The following is a 22,703-nucleotide window of genomic DNA, read 5'->3' as shown; positions in this document are numbered from 1 at the left end:
GCAAGCAGTGGGGGCTATACCTGCAAAGACTTTTTCTGCCAATCCACTGGCGTAACTGCTGAAACTTTTCTAGAACTACCCCAAACTTGTCAAAGGAAACATTTACATAAGTGCAGAAAAGAAATCCCAGATAAACTTCCTGGGCTCTGATGCTGATCGAAATTCTTCTTCTAAGCCCGGATTTGGGGGGAAGTCTTTGATTTTCTCTCTCTGCTCTTTGAGAAATGTGCAGTGCCTTGCTTCTCTCGCTGTATTTTGGCACAGGACAGGAGAAAATTGTCCTGTGTGCATGCTCTGGTTTCTTAGGTTTCAACCGGCCAGACCCCTCTCCTCCACAGATCCATCCCCTTCCTTCTCCTCTTACACTCCTCCTCTTTCTTTGGTTATGGCTTCTCCGGCTGACTGGCGCTTCTTTCCTTTGCTTTTACTCTTTGGCTATGTCCCCTGTTGCATTCCAGCAGAGAAGAGCTGGCTGCAGCCCTTTGATCTGCTCTATAGTGCAGGGATCCATGCCTTCTTCCAGGGAAGCTGGTCCCAGAGCCGGGATTACCTTCAGCAGGCCCTACACAGCTACTCCCTGCTGAAGAAAGTGAAGGTATCCTGCCAGGCTCAGTGCCAGCGGGAAACCCCTTTCCATGTCTCGCTGAAGGATCTGGGCTTCATGGATGTGGTGCTGCAGAGGTCTGAGTGTCTGGAGCACTGTGAAAGGCTGCAGTTGGGACCCCCGACCCGGCACAAAGTTTCCAGCCTGGTCCACAAGGAATTCCAGCGCAGAGAGCCCTATAATTTCCTGCAGGCAGCTTACTTCAAGGTGAGAGCTAAACGGTGGACACAGAGGAGGAGGAAGGAGGAGACTGGGGGGTACCAGGTTATCAGCTTCAGAGCATCAGAAGAGACATGGGGTGCAAGGGTATCATTGGGAGGTGTAGGGGGACATGGTGGGTGCTGCAGAATTCCTTCTTCCAAATATGATCCAAAGATTTTGCTCAGTCCGGGAGGAAATGTGTTTCTGCTTCTAATTCTCCGGGATTGCAGTGCAGCCAACGTGGCATCTGTTTGGAGTTTTCGTAGGCAAATCCCCCCCCCCCCCTCCCCAAGTGACATCCAGGATCCTGGTGCTTCCTTCCAAGTCTGGTAGAGATTTTCTTTGGTCACCTTTACCATCCGCCAGGGCACTTCAGAGAAGGATAAGATTGTCCCCTGTATCATGACACTTAATTAAAAAGGAACTTATTGAACCACTAATACTTGCAAGCTTCAGGTTCAAATTCAACATAACATTGGCACTTGTATATGTCACGTTGCTGAATCCAAACCATTTTGTATACTTAGCATAGGTAAAACCAAACACAAGCTCTCAGTACACTGGAATTATTGTAAATCAAAATAAATGTTATTTAGCCCGTCCTCCCAAAGGAGCTCAGAGTGGGTTACAAACCAGGTACTTGAGCATTTTCCCCCTCCGTCCTGGTGGGCTCACAGTCTATCTTATGCACAATAAGTGAGTTGCCCAGGGTCACAAGGAGCAGCCCAGGGTTTGAACCCACAACCTCTAGGACACACTCTCCTATGTCAAAGAAGTGGAACGCTATTTGACATTCTCAGCAATGAACCTCCACGGTAGGGATTGGGTCAAAACCCACAGATTGCTACCTGGTAAAAAATAAAAGCCCATAAGGACGCTAGGAATTATAAGAAAAGGAATGGAAAACAAAGATGAAAATGTATCTTTCTATGGTAGGCCACACCTTCAATACTGGGTGCAATTCTGGTTGCCATATCTCAAAAAAGATATAGTGGAATTAGAAAAGGTACAGAGAAGGGCGACAATATAATGATAAAAGAGATGGGGATGCCTTCCCTGTGTGGAAAGGCTAAGGCAGCTAGGGCTCTTCAGCTTGGAGAAGAGACGGCTCAGGGGTGATATGATAGAGGTCTATAAAATACTGAGTGAAGTGGAAAGGGTAGATGTGAATCACTTGTTCACTCGTTCCAAAAATATTAGGACTAGGGGGCATGTGATGAAGCTACTATGTAGTAGATTTAAAACAGACCGGAGAAACTATTTCTTCACACAGTCTGGAATTTGTTGCCGGAGAATGTGCTGAAATCAGTTAGCTTAGCAGGGTTTAAAAAAAGGCTTGGATAATTTCCTAAAAGAGAAATCCATAGCCCATTATTGAGATGGCTTGAATTTTACTACTTGGGACCTAGGTTGGCCACTGTTGGAAACAGGATATTCGGTTTGATGGATCTAACCCAGTATGGCAACTCTTATGTTCTTATGTCAATCGAGCCATTGTGACATCACTGCTGAGGTTGGCTCTTAGGCATTGGTGGAATGAGGCATTATGACATCACAATTTGACTCTGGAATGTTGCTGCTCTGTGGGTTTCTGCCTGGTAGTTGGGACCTGGATTTGCCATTGTTGGCAACAGGATGAGAAATAGTGAGGTAGCCTTGTCCCCCCCCTCTGAGTCCTGCACTAGTGATTACACATTCTACCATTTGGAAGTTTTTCTGAAGAAAGTCCTAGATTCTTTCTCTTCCCTCCCAGTCCTTGAAGGCCACCAAATGCTCGACATTAGGAATATCCTGAAAAGCTGGCTAATTGGCGGCCTTCGTGAAATAGTCCAGACGCCTGAGAAGCTGCCTTCATGTAGGACCAGTGCAAACTCTTTCACTATAGCAAGATACATAGAAACATAGAAATAGACGGCAGATAAGGGCCACGGCCCATCCAGTCTGCCCACCCCAATGACCCTCCCCTACCTTTCTCTGTGAATAGATCCCACGTGTCTATCCCATTTGGCCTTAAAATCAGGCACGCTGCTGGCCTCAATAACCTGAAGTGGAAGACTATTCCAGCGATCAACCACCCTTTCAGTGAAAAAGAATTTCCTGGTCGTCCCCGTGCAGTTTCCTGCCCCTGATTTTAAACGGATGCCCCCTTATTGCCGCGGGACCCTTGAAAAAGAAGATATCTTCTTCCACCTCGATGCGGCCCGTGAGATACTTGAATGTCTCGATCATGTCACCCCTCTCTCTGCTTTCCTCGAGTGAGTACAGCTGCAACTTATCCAGCCGTTCCTCGTATGGGAGATCCTTGAGTCCCGAGACCATCCGGGTGGCCATTCTCTGGACCGACTCCAGTCTCAGCACATCCTTACGGTAATGCGGCCTCCAGAATTGCACAAAGTATTCCAGGTGGGGCCTCACCATGGATCTATACAATGGCATAATGTCTTCCTGCTAACTGCAGCAACCTCAAATAATATTGGGCATCGATAGTCTACTCTGTAGGACCCCAACTGTGGAGCTGGCGAGAGAGAGCAAACTTTGGAGAGCTGTTATTTGTACAAGAATACGAAGCGATATAACACAGTCCCTCTCGCAGTAAGATTATAAAGGCTAAGGACACTTTAGTGCGAATTGAAGAGTCAAGGAATGGTTCTTGTAATGTTAGATTTTATGTGTTGGTCGGGCCTATGTTGGATTTGATTCTGTATATAGTCAAGCGTAATCTGCATACAATTTGTGGTGACATGTGGACTAGACATTAGTTTAATAAGTAAATAAACCCGCCTCTCCCTCACCACCAGCTCCTAAAGAATGCAGAATTGAGAAGAAAAACCTCCAAAATCACACAAAGTTTCTCCCCTGGGAGCTGGGAGGAGCAGATGATGCTCAAATTTTGCAAAAGAACAAATTCAGCCCCAAACTCATCTTGCTGACATTAGCTACACAGCCAAAGGCAGTCAGGAAATGGAGTGCCTTCCTCTGGCCGTCTCTCGTTCTGTCTGTCTGTCTGTCTGACTGTCTCTCTCGGAGTCTGGAATTAGCTACGCAGCCCCTCCAAGTGTCCTCCCCTCCCCCCCCCCCCCCACCACCACAAACAACCTTTTCCTCACCTTGATGTCCCTTCTATAATTTCTACCTCTCTGGTCCCCTCTGTACACTTGTCTCAACTTCAACAATGACTCTTAGGGGCAGATTCTCAAAACTTAAATCTGCCTTTAACGTGCTCGCGAAACCGCATGTATTTTAGCGGCGGATTATCAAAACAGCTTACCGAGGTCTTTTCCGAGTTTTCTAGCAGTTTCTGATGCTGCCATGCAAATGTAGTACAACGAGATCATTGATATTAAAATGATCACTCCAAACGATTCTCTTTAATCAATGATTGATTCTCTAACCTCATTGTGCCACATTTGAGGCCAAAATTTGCCAACAGGTCTGAGCTGTCATAGTCTTACTTTCTGATCAGTGCCTTACTGCTGATTGGCTCAAACACTGACAGGAAAGTAAGGTTTGACAGCTCAGACGCCCCCCCCCCACACACACACACACACACACTAATAACACAAAAAAAAGAAAAAATCGAAGATTGGCAGGAAAGATGCCCACTCACTTGCATAACCCCCCCCCCGACACATCCCCCCCATCAACAAAAGAGATGCCAACTCCCACTGCCATCTCACAACCTCCTAACACCCATCCCTAACAGCAGGAGAGATGCCCACTCCCTCCCACCACATCGCACAATCCCCCGACACTCCGCAGCAGGACAGATGCCCACTCTCTCCTGCCAGCGCCCAACCCCCTCTCCAACAACTCCCTCGATGACCCCCCATTGCCCCTCCCTACCTTATTGATGAAGTACAGCCTCTTACAAAATGGCTGACTTGCTCCTTCCTGGGATGCACCAGGGAGGGGCCTAAGGCTTTGATTGGTCCAGACACTTAAGGTCCTTCCTAGGAGTAGGCATCTCTCCAGCTGGACTTCATCTATAAGGTAGGGAGGGGCGGGGGGTCATCTGGAGCATGAAGGGAGTTGGGGGGGCTGGGCAATGGCAGGAGGGAGTGAGCACCTCTCCCACTGGCAGGGGTAGGTAGTGGAAGGTTGTGTGATGGTGGCGGAAGGGAGTGGGTATCCCTTCTGCTGCCAGGGAGGAGGGGGGTTGTGTGACATGGCGAGAGGGAGTGGGCATCCTCCCGCTGCCAGGGGTGGGTGTCCGGAGGTTGTGCGAGTGTTGCAGGAGAGAGTGGGCATCTCTCCTGCCGATCTTAAGAACATAACATAAGAACATAAGCAGTGCCTCTGCCGGGTCAGACCAGAGGTCCATCCCGCCCAGCAGTCCGCCCCCGCGGCGGCCCAACAGGTCATGACCTGCCTTAATCACCAGAAGGGGCCCCCTTGCCCCCTAGGTTTCTCATCGAAGTCCTATCTTCCCATCAATGTCCTAACCCTCCGGCCTTTTCATATGTGGTTGTATTCTGCACATGTGCTGATTGCTACCACCAGCGAGCCTACGTGAACATCCATGAACCTCATTTGCATGCAGGGTCGTTTGAGAATGGTTCGCCTGGCGACCTCAGTAGCAGCCTGTTGGATTTTACCTTTAAGTTTTGAGAATCTTCCCCTATGAATTCAGCCCCAGTCATGTGTTAGTGACCTCAGTATCATTTACTCCCAGTCATACAGACTCACCCCTTCTTTTCCACAGCTGGGGCAGATGGATGCAGCACTAACGGCTGCTCACACCTTCTTTGTGGCTAATCCACAACATGCACAGATCCGTGAGGACCTGGGAAAGTACCGCAACATACAAGGGGTTCGCTGGGACAACGCACGAGACCTGGAGACCCCGCCCCACTGGGTGAGCCCGCAATCCGTCCTTCTCATACCCAGAGTGATGAGAAAGAGTTGTGACACTAGTGAAAAGCTGGGTGTGAAAGTGGCTGCGTGGCTGCGTGACTCTCACAAAATTGGATGTGTATTTCCTCCAGGGTGTAACTGGGAAGCAGGGCCGGATTTAGATGAAAAGAGGCCCTAGGCTATTCCACTTATGAGGCCCTTTCACCTCCCATTTTTAAGTTTGTAAATTACATGAGAGATAATAAAATACATTATTACTGTGATATATATCAATATGTTAAATGAAACATGTTTTTATCGGTACTAACCTTTATAAAAAATGTGACACGGATCTTGAGGCCCTAGGCTGAAGCCTAGTTAGTCTAGATAGCCTATAGGAAAATCCGGCCCTGCTGGGAGGGGTATGTGTTTCTCACCGGATAGATGTGACTAGCCAGGGGGTGTTATAGACGGGTAAAGTGTTGCATTTTAACAAACGAGTCTTCTGCATTCTGTGGCCTTACATTACAGGAAGCATTTGAGGAGGGTGTGAGTCATTACAATGTCCAAAACTACACACAGGCAATCCTGAGGCTGGAGACCTCCTTGAAGGAAGCATTTATGAGTTTGGATGAGTGCCGAGCACTGTGCGAGGGGACACAGGAGGAAAAGTCACACGCAGAGGAGATACAACGGCAAGTCTACGAAATCATAGCAGGTAATGGTGTCTGAAGCACTCAATGATTGTCTTTAATAGCCAGAAAATGCTCCATCTCTCAGCACCCTAGTGTGGTGTTAGAGGTTTTGTCCTTAATACAGTAGACTTTCTGTTAACCGGAATTCAAGCAGCCAGAAAAAAGAAATACTGCAATACTTGAAATGAAATCAATTTCTAGCGGAAATTTAAGTGTAAACTTGGCACGCCATACCTTTGCTTACCATATTTCAGGTAGTTTGTCTGGAAGAGTTTATGGTATGGCACAGTATTAGTTAGGCCTATTTTTAATAGTAACTCTCAGGAACTACATTTATCTGGCATCGATCGATCCCCCTGGGTGCTGGTTAACTGAGAGTCTACTATACTCCAGTCCCATCCCCTTTGTTCCAGGTCTCCCTCTCTCTCCCTCCTCTGTTATGTTCTTCCTCAGGGTCTCTCCTGCTCTATCTGCACCTCCCATAGTCCATCATCTGCCTCCTGTCTTTCCCCTTTGGTCCAGGCCCCTCTCTCTCTCTCAACTTCCTTCCTCCCTCCCTACTTCCTATGTCCCCCTCACTGCCTTCCAGCCTTTGTCCCACCCCATCCCCCAAAGTCAGGCTGCCTGCCTGCCTGTCTCCCTCCCTCCTTGCTGAGCCGGCGATTCTTCCTCCCTTCCCCACCCCGCCGCTTACCGCCCGCTGCTGCAGCAAATCCAAGAAGGGAAGGGCCAGGCACGTGGCCCACAAGCCTTACCCCAACGTCAATTCTGACGTCGGAGAGAAGGTCTGGGCCAGCCAAGCGGTGATTGGCTGGCCTGAACCTTCTCTCCATTGTGGCCTTGCGTCTGGCCCTTCCCTTCCTGAAGTTGCGGCCGTGAGCCTGTACACCCCTCGTGAGCGGCTTGCGCGTTGAGGAACCCTGACCTACAGGATGGGCAATTGTTGGGGAGGCCGACAGAAGGTCATTAGTTCGTGTTCTATGTTTCCCATTTCTGCCCTTGTCTGTCTTTCTCAGATTGGTATGTGGAAGTTCTGAAGTGCCGACAGGCCTGTGCGATCGAAATTGCCAGAAAGCCAGGGCAGAAGCTTCCAGTCCATGATTTCATCCCAACTCACTTCCACTTGCTGCATTCTGCCTATGCAGAGGGTAAGATTGGTGGGGATGAGCTCTGCGGCCTGGGGATAAGGGAAGGGCTGGAACTGGGATCCAGAATCAGGAGTGAGGGGAAATCCAGGGGCAGAAATGCTGGTGGCAGGGGGACTGGAACCCTAAATTGGGGGCAGTTCTGGGACTGGAGAGCTGCATGGGAATGGGGATCGCAGGAATCCCACAGGTATGGTTTACGGAAATCCCATGGTTGGAGATTTCCATGGGGATGGAAGAAGCTGCTGTGGGTTTCCTGTGGGAGTGTAGCCAAAATCTCTGGCAATGACAGAGCGAGGATTGGAACCCCAGACCGAGGTGTGGAGCACTCAGTGCCCCTGCGAGACTTAAGAAATAACTACTGAGCTTTCACTTAAGAAATGTTGGACCGATAGGCACTGATTTGTAAATGCATTTTTTTTAGAAATTGATTTTCGGGATTGTTTCTTCATATTTGTTTGATCTTATTTGTTTTATTGAACTATGTATGTAAGCTGTTTAGATTTTTTAAATAACTGGTTAAATGGCTTGATCAGAGCTAGCCATTGAATTCCACTGAATTTCCCGCTTAACACCCAACTCAAAGTTCAGCTATGTTGTGGGCGTTCCGAGGGCGGAGTCAGGACTTGACCGCCTAAGTGCCGATATTTAGCTCTTAAGGAGCCAGATTTAGCGCATGACTAGGATGTATTTTTATGCAATAACCCATGACCGATTAAGTGTTATATTAATCAGGCTTTCTATTCTGCCTTTACCTATTCAGTTCAAGGTCGGATTACATTACAAGAGGCTGGATCAGTTACCCAGAAAGTTACAATGGACAGACTGACACGGATATTCAATAGGGTTACTACTACAGGTAGATCAGTACAACTATTAATCAGGGGTCTCAAAGTCCCTCCTTGAGGGCCGCAATCCAGTTGGGTTTTCAGGATTTCCCCAATGAATATGCATGAGATCTATGTGCATGCACTGCTTTCAATGCATATTCATTGGAGAAATCCTGAAAGCCCGACTGGATTGCGGCCCTCAAGGAGGGACTCTGAGATCCCTGAGTTAGATCATAGTTACATAGTTCCAAGTTCAAGAAGGTCATCGTTGGCTCATCGTTATGTCCCAGGAGTTGCAATAGACAGTTCAGAAATGGGCTTTTACAATTGTTATTCGGTTACTTCAGGGATGGCTCCCTGTCTTGGTATAGAAATGCTTTTAAAAGTTTTCTGAACCTGAGATGGTGGTCACAAGATTGTAGTGTTAAGTAAATGGTAGTTAGTTCCAGCATTTTGCTAATTGATATTGGACAGATAAGGTGATTTGCCTGGTAGACTTTATATTGTTGCATGCTGGGAATTTTTAAGTGGAAACGATTTCTGGTAGAATATGTGTTGGAGGTGCCCTGGAGTAGGATGGCCATCTCTGTTTGGGAGTTGGGGACATTTTCTCTTAGCCTAGGCAGCGGAATGCTTTTTTTTTTTTTTTTTTTGGGGGGGGGGAGTGGCCCAAAAGCTTCAGCCGTAGCCCCAGCAGAATCCAGCGGCATGACCTCTCTTTCTCTCCAGATCCTGACTTCCCCACCTACCTTCCCTGGTCGCTGTAATTTTAAATCATTAGGCAGCCACCAAGCAGTGTCAATGAGCAAGCCTGCCCCAGAAGTAGAGAATGACACGGTGGCTGTTACCCGCGGCTAGCTGCAGGTAACCTGCCAAAATGGTGGTGTGAAAAATGGTCACCGCGGGTACAGGGAGACCATTCACTGCTCCATGAAAGGGAGGGAGGGAGATGCTCAGACGGTGCGAAGGATGCAGAAGGGGATGGAGAGAGGAAGGGGGAGTGGAGAGGAACAGACGCTGAATGGAAATGAGGAAGAGAGAGTGGGGAGAAGATGGAAATGTGGAAGAGAGAGTGGGGAGAAGACGGAAATGGGGAGAAGATGAAATGGGGAAGAGAGAGTGGGGAGAAGACGCTGAAGGGGAATGGTAGAAAAAAAATTTCTATTTCTTTTCTTTTTTTGCTTTAGGATAAAGAAGTATATTGGTTGTGTTAAACATTTATAAACAAAGCCCTGCCAGCTGAACATCTCTTTCTCTAGTTCAGCAGCCAGAACTTTGATTTATAAAATGACAATTGTACAGAATATTGTTTCTTTTTATACTTTAATAAAATAAGTTCAGTATAAAACTATTCGAAGCTTGTGTGGATGGGATCAGATGGTTTGCGGGGACGGGAACCAAGCTTGCAGGGACAGGACGGTGACAGGGACTGAGCTTGCGGGGACAGGACAGTGACGGTGACAAGCTCGCAGGAACAGGGTGGAGATGGGGACAGATTTTTTCCCCATGTCAGCCTTTACCTGGAAATGTTCATTCTGCAGTGACTTCCTGTTCCCACATAGGCGGGATGCTGCAGAATGAAGAGTTCTGGAGCAGGCCTGCTCATTAATGCTGCAAGGCAGCTGCCCAAAGATTTAAAATTACAGCAGCTGGGAGGAAGTAGGTGGGAAAATAGAGCCATAACAAATTTTGGGGGAGACCAGGCCCCTGTGGCCTCCCCTTTCAGGATCTTAAAGGGAGTGATGCCTAATTTGAACTTGATCCTTGCGGTTACGGACAACCAATGCAGTTTCATATGGTAGGGCTGTAGGTGTTCTGATTTCCATAGTCCCTATATGAGTCTAACTGCTACATTTTGAACTAGTTGTAGATGCGATAGCAACGTTTTAGAACAAAGAACTAGTGTTACATTACAGTAGTCTAATCGAGATAGGATTAAGGATTGCACTAAGATTCAGAAAGCCTCTGTTTCGAAGTGCGAAAAATATGGTGAATCTTCTGCCGAGCACCATCCAACAGAAAGACAGGGACCTTCAATACAGGAAACGACACGTCCAACCTTAGTAACAGTGTGTGACGAGTTTCAACTTGTTCGGTGTGAGAGAAGGTGTGTTTGAAGGTATGCCTTAAATCATGGATCACGAACAATGCATTATCATGAAATTTTGTTTCAAACTGCAAAAAAGAGCGATTGAAACAGACAAAATGTTAAAATTAGTTGATGGTGATGCTGCAGTGACCATGAAAATGGTTTACACGTGGTTCGAGCAATTTCGTAATGGATGTGAATCAGTTGAAGATAAGGAGAGATCAGGATGTCCTTCATGAAAAACCAAAGAGAACGTTGAAAGAGTAAACAAAATGATTCAATCAAGTAGGCGATTGACCATTAGGGAAATTTCTGAGAATCTGAACATCTCTTATGGTTCCGTTCAAAACATTTAAACTAAAGATTTGAAGATGGAAACAACCTGAGAAGTGGATAAACGGTGACAATGCTCCATGTCACACATCACTTTGTGTCAAATTCACCAGATCTGGCACCTTGTGACTTCTGGCTTTTCCCCAAAGTCAAAAGTTTTGAATAGATTCCGGACATCGAAGCAGCCACCTCAGCGCAACTAAAGACACAAAAGAGAACTTCCAGAACGATGGGATAAGTGTGTTGGAAGTGGGGGCAGGGGGGGATTAATGGCTATGTGTCTTTTACTGTAATATATATTTTTTAATGTTTATGTTTATTTTATTAATTTGATGAATCGCCTATCCATAATTTACTAAATGATTTACAATAAGATACATAAGCATTTTAAAAAACATACAAATAATATTAAGTAAAAGGTAAAAAAACAGACTCTTGAACAGACGAAAACAAAAACACATAATGATAAGAGGGGAAAAGTTACATAATAAATGTTTTAAAAAGAAGAAAGGGAAAAACATAAGGAGGGATGACAACTTCAATAATTAAAAGTATTTGTATTAAAGACTAAAAGCATCTTTAAAAAGAAAAGTTTTAATTTATTTTTAAAGAGACTGAGTTCCTTTTCATCTCTTATGTATTGTGGCAAAAAGTTCCAAGTCTGGGGGGCCACAATTGAGAACATGTCATGACGTCTGGTACCCACCACTTTTAAAGAAGGGACTGCCAGTAATCCTTGTGCTAAAGATCGAAGAGAGCGTGATAAATTATATGGGATAAGCATCCGATTTATAAATGATGGTTCATTTGTGGATAGAGTTTTAAATACCAGCAACAAAATTTTATACGTAATGCGATGAGTAACGGGGAGCCAATGCGACTCGATCAAGTAAGGAGTCACATGGTCGTACTTTTTACCATTGTGTAAAAGTTTGACTGCAATAATTTAAACATTCACCGTATTTTTTGAACACACCTCGTATTTTCGGATGGTTCTTAGCTTTCTCATCACAAAAAAAAGATTGTGGCTCTTCTCAGAAGTGCTGAATATTGCGATGTGTTAGCCTGCTTAAAAATAACCGGATACTGCGCAGGTCTTGACTTTGACATGGATGATCTGGGAATAGCTCTGTCAGCGATAAGCAAATTGCTCACCAAGGCCAGTTAAATTTCAGACTCGTTGTTTTTCCATTGTCAATGTTTATTCACTTTAGAATCTGAAGGAAAGTTTGGGCGTGATGAAGGAATTAACTTCAGGTTAGGGTGGGGATGGAACAGATTAATTGCAGTGACGGTGAAGACAGAATGGACCTTAGCAGGGATGGGTATGGTGGATGGTTTATTTGGTTTTGTTAGGCCAGAGTGGTTTACATTTTGAAAATCATAAAAAGAGGAGAGGAAGTACAAAATTTCTGTCCCCATGCAACTCTCGACCTGGGACTCTTGTCAGAAGGTCAATTGAGGTGGGGCTCCAGGGACCCAGAATCAGGAGCTTCTCGGGAGGTGGATGAAAGCAACTTGGACCTGGGGGTGGAAATCAGCTCGGTTTGGGCGGTATTGCCAGTAATATTTATTTATTTACCACTTATATCCTAAGCAAAAATTTTATAATGGACCATTTAGATCAGGGGTCTCAAAGTCCCTCCTCGAGAGCCGTATTCCAGTCGGGTTTTCAGGATTTCCCCAATGAATAAGCATGAGATCTATTTGCATGCACTGCTTTCAATGCATATTCATTGGGGAAATCCTGAAAACCCGACTGGATTGCGGCCCTCGAGGAGGGACTTTGAGATCCCTGATTTAGATCATTCTAGCGGCTTTTTAATGATTGTAAACCGCCTAGAACTTCACGGCCTTACAGTATATAAACTGATTATTATTATCATATTTCCTGGTGGGCTCTAATGTACCTGGGGCAACTGACTTGCCCAGAGTCACAAGGAGTAGTGAGGGATTTGAACCCACGTGCTTGTTTTGTGCAGTCAGTGATGGAGCAGCTGCGGTTGAGACCCTTCTCACGTACCTTCTTTTCTACCCCCGGGATGACTCTGCCCAAGAGAAACTTCAGCAATACAGGCAGCGCTTCAGAGAGGAAGAGGGGGCCCGAGCCCGAGAGGTACCCTTTTTCCCTATTTTTCTCTTCCTGCTTCTTGCAAGTGTTTCTTGACCTGAGTGGCGCAGTCTCCTGACTCTGATGTCTCTTTCACAGAATGTGAATGCTTACATTCAGCAGTCCCTTGGAGAAAAGAGACTGATATTTTATGCAATGGAGAACTTAGACATCAGCTTTGAGGATCCTGTAAGTGCGTGCCCCAGTTCTGTCCACTCCTACCGAATGTCCCTGGGTCACTCTCGGTCTCTCAGGACTCCTGAACTCAAACATTTTTTGCTTTCCTTTCTACCTTTAGGATGCCTGGACCCCTGAGGAGAACATCCCGGAGGTTGTAAAGAACAGATTGAGGTAAACTGTGGGGATAACATGAAAGTCAGAGATGGGAAACTACAGCAGTCTGAGTTGACCATAAAGAGTGAGGCCCCTTTTAATCCTTTCCCAGGGCAGAGAAGCAGAAGAGGATGGAAGCAGAGCAGGAAGCGGAGAGGACGGCAGAAGAAGCGCAGAGAGGTGAGCTGAGATGGTCTCCCAACTCTGACATATCCCATCTCCTCTTGAGGAGCCAATCTTATCCCAGCTATCAAAACGTAAGCGTTTTTTAAAGTATCTTGGGCATTGAGCATCTGGTGTGTGAAACCTTTCAAGGTAGTTTTGGCTCCTTAAAAACATTTCAATGTGTTCCCTAAAGGTCCCTTACCTTTCGAGGGCCCTAGAGTGACCCTGGATTCCCATCAGCTTAATGGCAGTCAGCGGGTGGTCCTGGATGGAGTCCTGACGTGGTCAGAGTGCCAGGAAATTTTGCGACTTGCCAGAACCCCAGCAGGTTCAGGGGGGAGGAGGTCCCCCCACACACCCCACGAACTCTACAGCAGTCTTTCAATGCTGAAAGCGGTTCAGGTACAGTATGCTGAACCCTATGTCTGCAGCCACACTGTTTCCTGGCTCAGCAGATCCCTTACCAGCCAGCATTTTCCTGTTGTTTGGTACAGTTAACAGGAGAACGAGCTCTGGCAACTCCTGGAGTGCGCCTCTTTCTGGATGCAGGAGAGAGATCCCGCAGGATTGTGGAGTCGTACTTCCGCACAGACGCCCCTCTGCACGTCTCCTTCACACAGCTAGTGTGTCGCACAGCCCTGGAAGGTACAACTGGGACCTCAATTGTAAAACAGCTCCATCTTTTCCTCTCTCTCCCCTCGTTCTCTTCCCAGCCCTGCATTTGTATGAATCAGTCATTATTTCTCTGTTTGATATCTGTGGCAATTCCCCTGTAGGAAAGCAGGAAGGTCGTGTGGACCTGAGTCATCCCGTTCATGCCGACAACTGTATCCTAGACCCCGAGGGAAGAGAGTGCTGGAAGGAGCCCCCTGCCTACATTCACCGAGACTACAGGTAGGCAGAGGTGGGGAAGAGGCAGTCATTCTGGCATTATAAATGTGGGGCGACCCTCCATCCTGCAGGAAGTAAGTGAATGACTCTCTCGTTCTTTCTACAGTGCGGTTTTATTCCTAAATGATAACTTTGAGGGTGGCGACCTGTTCTTCACAGACCTGGATGCCATCACAGTGACTGTAAGTGCATGGTTGTGACGTCGTAGTTCTGGGTCTAGGGAAAGTACGAAACATAGAAACATAGAAAAATGAAACATAGAAAGATGACGGCAGAAAAGGGCTATAGCCCATCAAGTCTGCCCACTCTACTGTCCCACCCTATTAAGTCAGAGTGCTGCTCGACCCACGTAGAGATCCCACGTGGATGTCCCATTTATTCTTAAAGTCGAGTATGCTAGTGGCCTTGATCACCTGCACCGGTAGTTTGTTCCAGTGATCCACCACCCTTTCTGTAAAGAAATACTTCCTGGTGTCACCATCAAATCTCCCTCCTCTGAGTTTGAGCGGGTGCCCCCTTGTGATTGAAGGTCCCTTAGGAAAGAATATGTCGTTTTCCACCTCGACAAGACCTGTGACGTAGTTAAATGTCTCAATCATGTCACCCCTCTCCCTGCGCTCCTCTAGAGAGTAGAGCTGCAACTTGTCCAGTCTTTCCTCGTATGAGAGACCCTTGAGTCCGGAGACCATCCTAGTGGCCATTCGCTGGACTGACTCAGCTCGAAGTACATCTTTACGGTAATGTGGCCTCCAGAATTGCACACAGTACTCCAGATGAAGTCTCACCATGGTTCTGTACGAAGCTTCTATTGATACGAGGCCTTCTCTACTTGTTTGGCAGCCTTCATGTCTGCACTGATGATTACACCCAAGTCCCGTTCTTCTGAGGTCGTAGCTAGTGTTTCTCCATTCAGGATTCTGGGCTGTATAAAGAGAGGCGTAGTCAGTAGAAGGAAGAAGGTGTTGATGCCCCTGTACAGGTCATTGGTGAGGCCCCACTTGGAGTATTGTGTTCAGTTTTGGAGACCGTATCTGGCGAAAGACGTAGGAAGACTTGAGGCGGTCCAGAGGAGGGCGACGAAAATGATAGGAGGCTTGCGCTAGAAGACGTATGAGGAGAGACTGGAAGCCCTGAATATGTATACCCTAGAGGAAAGGAGAGACAGGGGAGATATGATTCAGACGTTCAAATACTTAAAGGGTATTAACGTAGAACAAAATCTTTTCCAGAGAAAGGAAAATGGTAAAACCAGAGGACATAATTTGAGGTTGAGGGGTGGTAGATTCAGGGGCAATGTTAGGAAATTCTACTTTACGGAGAGGGTGGTGGATGCCTGGAATGCGCTCCCGAGAGAGGTGGTGGAGAGTAAAACTGTGACTGAGTTCAAAGAAGCGTGGGATGAACACAGAAGATTTAGAATCAGAAAATAATATTAAAGATTGAACTAGGCCAGTTACTGGGCAGACTTGCACAGTCTGTGTCTGTGCATGGCCGTTTGGAGGAGGATGGGCAGGGGAGGGCTTCAATGGCTGGGAGGGTGTAGATGGGCTGGAGTAAGTCTTAACAGAGATTTCGGCAGTTGGAACCCAAGCACAGTACCGGGTAAAGCTTTGGATTCTCGCCCAGAAATAGCTAAGAAGAAAAAAAAAATAAAAATAATAATTTAAATTGAATCAGATTGGGCAGACTGGATGGACCATTCGGGTCTTTATCTGCCGTCATCTACTATGTTACTATGTTACTATGTATGTCCCTCGTAGGGATCCCACATAGTTATCCCATTTATTCTTAAAGTCTGGGACGCTGCTGGCCTCGATCACCTGCACTGGAAGCTTGTTCCAATGGTCAACCACTCTTTCCATGAAGAAATACTTCCTGGTGTCGCCATGAAATTTCCCGCCCTTGAGTTTGAGCGGATGCCCTCTTGTAGCCGAGGGTCCTTTGAAAAGGAAAATATCATCTTCCACCTCGACACGTCTTGTGATATACTTAAATGTCTCAATATTGTCTCCCCTCTCCCTACGTTCTTCGAGAGTGTAGAGCTGCAATTTGTTCAGTCTTTCTTCGTACGAGAGACCCCTGAGCCCCGAGACCATCCTGGTGGCCATCCGCTGAACCGATTCAATTCTGAGCACATCTTTACGGTAATGTAGCCTCCAGAATTGCACACAATATTCCAGATGAGGTCTCACCATGGTTCTGTACAATGGCATTATGACTTCATGCTTCCGGCTGACGAAACTTCTCTTGATACAACCTATCATCTGATGTGCCTTAGATGAAGCCTTCTCCACTTGAGTGGCAGTTTTCATGTCTGCACTGATGATTACTCCTAAATCTCGTTCTGCTGTAGTCCTGGTTAAAGTTTCTCCATTCAAGGTATAAGCTTTGCATAGATTTCCACTTCCGAGATGCATGATTTTACATTACTTGAAGCCCAGCTGCCAGGTCGAGGACCAACTTTCTAATGTACGCAGGTCCTGTGCCATAGTATCCTGTAGATTGCAGTCACTTACTACATTGCAATGCGTCATCAGCGAATAAGGTTACCTTACCTTGAAGCCCTTGAGTCAGATCCCCAATGAATATGTTGAAGAGGAGTGGACCCAGGACTGAGCCCTGCGGCACTCTGCTGGTCACCTCTGATGTTTTAGAGAGGATGTGCTGAGACCGGAATCGGTCCAGAGAATGGCCACCCGGATGTTCTCGGGACTCAAGGATCTCCCGTATGAGGAACGGCCGGATAAGTTGCAGCTGTACTCACTCGAATGCAGTGACATGATCGAGACATTCAAGTATCTCACGGGCCGCATCGAGGTGGAAGAAGATATCTTCTTTTTCAAGGGTCCCGCGGCAACAAGGGGGCTTCCGTGGAAAATCAGAGGCGGGAAACTGCACGGGGACACCAGGAAATTCTTTTTCACTGAAAGGGTGGTTGATCGCTGGAATAGTCTTCCACTTCAGGTTATTGAGGCCGGCAGCGTGCCTGATTTTAAGGCCAAATGGGATAGACACGTGGGATCTATTCACAGAGAAAGGTAGGGGAGGGTCATTGGGTTGGGCAGACTGGATGGGCTGTGGCCCTTATCTGCCGTCTATTTCTATGTTTCTATGGATCCGAACCTCCAGGATTGTCTAGCCAATCTCCCTTGCCCCATCAGCACCAGGCATTGGCTGCTTACAGCCCTGGTTTAGAATCTGCATCCCAGTGCAGTCTGGGATTTGTAGTCCCTGATTCTGTCCATTGACATCAGAGCTGCAAGTCCCATAATACACCTGGATGGATTGTCAGAAATCCAGAAGTGACTTTAAAAAAATGTCCTTATTGGAACTGACTAGAGATGATTTATTAAAACAAGAAGTTTATAGTTGCAACAAGAAGATGGGTGATCCCCTGCTGTACATCCATGGTCATTCCCCACAGCACCACCTAGTGTTGTTTCTATGTAGCACAGTATCCATGTGAAAGACTTTATCATAACATCGATTCCCACCCTGGATTGAAATACATTCAAATTCAGAAGTCATCAATGCAAATGCCAGTGAAATTTCATCTCTCTCCTTAGGAGCTTTCTTTCCTCCTCCACATTTGCTGTACTCTATCTCTACCGTCCATATCCTGCATCTCTTCCCCTTCTCCATGCACCTTCCTGATCCCTTTGTCTCATCATCTCTCCCCCTCCATTTCCCTTTCTCTTGCACCTCTCCTTTCCCATTTCTCTATCTCCTTGCCATCTCTTGCACACCCACTCTCCATCTCTTCCCATTTCTGCTCCAGGAGCAGAAAATCTTAACATTTACAAAGCTGAAAGTGAGGGGAACATCTGGCTGGGTCTGTGGCTGTCTACCTCCATGTCTGCTATTTACACTCATGCTTATATGTACTTTTTCCGAAGATATATGTGCTGAAGTGTACTGTACTGTACTGTCATACTAGCTGTATACACCATGTCATACACATGCCTCTCTCTCAATACTATTCCAGGCAGAGGTTCGTCCCACATGTGGACGACTAGCAGCCTTCAGTTCGGGTGGAGAGAACCCTCATGGAATCCATGCTGTGACTAGTGGTAGACGCTGTGCTATTGCACTGTGGTTTACACACTCTTCAGAACATGCTGAAAAGGTAAGATGATTAAGGGTAACCACAGCTGTGAAAGCAAATCCTGACTCACCTGCAGAAGACACGTAGCACTTCCCAGCAACAGTTCTGGTCACTGGACATTAGAGGCAGGACACGACTGATAGAGCCTATCTGATATACCAGAAGGAGAGTGTGTTCAGTGGGAGCCATATGACCTTCTTCAGATCCTAGAGGCAGACTTTGAGGTACTAGTGGCAGAGTGTTCAGTGGGAGTCATATGACCTTTTGAACTTGAGATACTAGTGAGAGTATGTCCAGAAGGGAGTTATATGACCTTCTAATCTTAAGATACTAGTGTGTCCAGTAGGAACCATATGACCTTCTAACCTTGAGATCCTAGTGAGAATATGTCCAGTAGGAACTATTTGACCTTCTAATCTTGAGATACTAGTGAGAGTATGTCCAGTAGGAGCTATTTGACCTTCTAACCTTGAGATACTAGTGAGAGTATGTCCAGTAGGAGCTATATGACCTTCTAACCTTGAGATACTAGTGAGAGTATGTCCAGTAGGAGCCATTTGACCTTCTGACTTTCAGATCCTAGAGGCAGAGTGTATCCAGTAGGAGCCATATGATCTTCTGATCTTGAGATATTAATGAGAGTATGTCCAGTAGGAGTTATATAACCTTCTAACCTTAAGATACTAGTGTGTCCAGTAGGAACCATATGACCTTCTGACCTTGAGATACTAGTGAGAGTATGTCCAGAAGGAGCTATTTGACCTTCTAACCTTGAGATACTAGTGAGAGTATATCCAGTAGGAGCTATTTGACCTTCTAACCTTGAGATACTAGTGAGAGTAGGTCCAGTAGGAGCTATATGACCTTCTAACCTTGAGATACTAGTGAGAGTATGTCCAGTAGGAGCAATTTGACCTTCTGACTTTCAGATCCTAGAGGCAGAGTGTATCCAGTAGGAGCCATATGACCTTCTGATCTTGAGATACTAATGAGAATATGTCCAGTAGGAGCTATATGACCTTCTGACCTTGAGATACTAATGAGAGTATGTCCAGTAGGAGCTATATGACCTTCTGACCTTGAGATAATAGCTGCTGAATGTGTTCAGTAGGAACCCCAAGACTGCTTTAGGGAGCTGGAGTGTGGCTTTTCCCTGGGGCTGCTGTTTAATATTTGCTTGCAGCTAATGGAGGGCATTATTCATAGGAGTGAAGGAAAGGCCAATCACTGTCAGATCTTTACACATCTGAGTGAGGACTAGAGGACAAACTAACGGATTTGATGTCCTCTCTGAGCAGCTGATGAGTTTCAGAGGTTTATATTAAACCCACAAAGAACTGAAGCATATTGGATATGTAGACGAAGTTGAAAGTGGATCTCCCCCCCCCCCCCCCAGATTTGGATCTTAATGGTGGCTGTTTATTCCACACTGAGCATGAGATACAAGTGCCCAGTGTAGGTCAAGACTATTTTGGGGAAGCTATCTGTGGGCTGTGACCCTATATTTCATGAGATCATGTCAGTTGCCTTTCTGTCAATGGGATTCAAGATGTGTGATGATGCCTGGCCAGTTGTTTGCACACTCCACTGGTCACTACTTCATGGCCACAGGAAAGACTATTGCCAGAACGTTCTCGAGATTTCCTCTACTTTCAGAAAACAGAGAAAGACTTGTTAATTTCAGCAGCTCTGATGTATGTGAGGGAGGCCTGAGAGGACGGACAGATTTTTATTTCTAGATTCATGTTAGATTTTCATGCGAATTGCTACACTTTTATGATGTAGGTATACTGCAAACTCTCTAGAACTGTGAATATGGCATTGTATAAATATTTTTTAAAGAAATATCTATCTACAAGCCCTACTCTGTTATGACATCATCACTAATTACACATGTGTCAGATTTTTGTACTGTGTGGTCTTCTAGGGTTCTGCCATTTTGTATTTGAAATGTTTATGTTGCACATTGCAGGGAGATTTGGGGAATGTAAAACTCTAACATTGAAATAAATCAGTGACTTTTCTCAGCCCACCAGAGGCAGGGCATAGCCGGTAGGAACCAGACAGTCCTTCTCACACATTCATGTTATATTTTCAATCCTTCTCAGGAGAGGAAGGAGGCTGAGCAGCTCTTGACACAGATGGAAGTTACATCTCCTCAAGATGGTGAGACAGTGGAAGGCAGCATGACTCGGAGGTCTTCAACACTAAGTGAAAGCAAAAATCCTCTGGGGAAGAAGCAGAGAGTGTCATCCATGGAGCATGTCCGATTAACGAGAGAAGAGCTCTAAGGGACTGCACGCATTTAACGGCCCCAGAGGAAGGACCACAACTCTACAGATATTGATGCTCTAAGAACTGGGAGACCATGTCCAAGAGAGACTTCTGGGATTCTGCGCAAGGAAGACCCCTCCCTTCTGACACTGTAAGAGATTCAGAGACCCCTCCTTTTAGACATTATAAGGACCTCAGAGACCCTCTTTTCCGACACTATAAGACCCTCAGAGACTCCTCTCCTCTGACATTATAAGGGTCTCATGGAATCCTCATCCTAGAGATTCTAAGAGCCTCCGACACCCCTCTGATGCTATAAGGTCTGACATGTAGGTACCCAAGAGATCTCTCTCCTCTGATGCTATTAGAACCCCGAGACTGGGCGCTTGAACTGTTCTGGTTTATTGGACCCCACTGCAGGCTTGGTTGGGCGGCTGAGAGGAAAAAAGAGATCTTCAGAGCTGAATTTGCTTCTCTGTAATTTGTTAATAAAATCTACACCAAACCCAGAGCTTCTGACCTCCTCCTGTGTGTATTTTATAACCAAATCACCCCTGAGAGCTCTCCTCTCACTGATACACTCACACCTCCTCCTCCTTCCCTCTGCATATAATGTGATCTATCCTGGAAAGATGATGCTGGTTTAATGCATGCCCAGGGAAAGGGTGGGAGAGATCTCCGTCTCTTCATGTTTGTTGGACTGGAGAGCACCTATTTCAGTCAGAACCACCACCGTACAGCAGCTTGAAGAGTCTCTCTCAGTTCTGCACTTCTGAGAAAGAGATTCAGAAAACTTCCCTAAAGTAAGGCAGTAACACCTCAAACTTCCTGTACCCCATTATTTCTCATTCAGGCTTAATTTACTGCCTGTTATGCAGACATGTCAAGGCTGTTTACAATGTATAAAATAACTTTAAAAGAATGAAAGGAACTCCATAAATGAATGGAAGGGATTTTTAACTACGCACGAGTGCAGCAACCAGTTCAGACACTCCATTTATGCTCTGGGACGAAGATCCTGGAGTCAGCTAGACAATATATCTCACCACTTTGGGAAATTCTAAGTGAAAAATAATAGTTTTTAAAGCTTATTTAAATTATACATAAGAGGACTCAGAACATATGGAAAGTGGTAGGGCATTCCATGATGATGGTCGCCAAATATTCAGCCTGCGACAGTCAACGTTTCTGTAAATGCTTATTGTCATCGGCTAAATTAGCCCCCAATATTCCAATATTGGTGACTAAATGTGAATGGGCTGGGCATCTGAGCTTATGCAGGCCCTGGCTAAATATCAGGCCAACCCATGTCCCAATTACCTGGCAGAGCTGAGATTGTGATGTCATAATGCCTCATTCCACCAATAAGAGCCAACCTCATCAGTGATGTCACAATAGCTTGATTGTCCTAGATTTGGCTCACATAAGATGAAAATCCTGGAGAAGGGCCGAGATTGTCTAGCAAAGTTACACAAGAAAATGGAGTAGATTCTGTGCCGTTCACAGAGGAAAGTGTTTATGAACAACTTGAAAAACTGAAGGTGGACAAAGCGATGGGACCAGGTGAGATCCATCCCAGGATACTGAGGGAGCTCAGAGGGGTTCTGGTGGGTCCTATTAAAGACTTGTTCAACAAATCCCTGTAGACGAGAGTGGTTCCTGGGGATTGGAAGAGAGCGGATGTGGTCCCTATTCACAAAAGTGGTCGCAGAGATGAAGCGAGAAACTACAGGCACCTCACTTCGGTTGTTGGAAAAATAATGGAAGTGTTGCTGAAAGAAAGGATAATGAACTTCTTAGAATCTAATGGGTTACAGGATCCGAGGCAACATGGCTTTACAAAAGGTAAATCGTGCCAAACGAACCTGATTGAATTTTTTGATTGGGTGACCAGAGAGCTGAATCGAGGACATATGCTAGATGTAATTTACTTGGATTTCAGCAAAGCCTTTGATACAGTTCCTCATAGGAGGCTCTTGAACAAACTTGATGGGCTGAAGTTGGGACCCAAAGTGGTGAACTGGGTCAGAAACTGGCTGTCGGACAGACGCCAGAGGGTGGTGGTTAATGGAAGTCGCTCGAAGGAAGGAAAGGT

The 22,703-nt window shown here is 46.1% G+C and overlaps 1 protein-coding gene across 1 annotated transcript; it reads left to right on the top strand.

The window, feature by feature from the left end:
• Positions 1–363: 363 nt before the first annotated feature.
• P3H3 (prolyl 3-hydroxylase 3) lies at positions 364–21,119 on the top strand. Its single transcript, XM_033924309.1, has 14 exons — positions 364–811; positions 5,508–5,660; positions 6,170–6,356; positions 7,350–7,481; positions 12,713–12,846; positions 12,940–13,029; positions 13,139–13,191; positions 13,286–13,353; positions 13,532–13,740; positions 13,833–13,983; positions 14,115–14,232; positions 14,336–14,411; positions 18,215–18,355; positions 20,443–21,119. Exons 1-14 carry the CDS (start codon positions 386–388, stop codon positions 20,623–20,625), a joined length of 2,121 nt encoding a protein of 706 aa, XP_033780200.1. The 5' UTR covers positions 364–385; the 3' UTR covers positions 20,626–21,119.
• Positions 21,120–22,703: the final 1,584 nt, after the last annotated feature.

This window comes from Geotrypetes seraphini, chromosome 16 (assembly GCF_902459505.1).
Source record: "Geotrypetes seraphini chromosome 16, aGeoSer1.1, whole genome shotgun sequence".
Taxonomy (NCBI): domain Eukaryota; kingdom Metazoa; phylum Chordata; class Amphibia; order Gymnophiona; family Dermophiidae; genus Geotrypetes; species Geotrypetes seraphini.
The sequence above is the reverse complement of the archived record's forward strand: the minus strand, read 5'-3'. Positions and strand labels throughout refer to the sequence as shown.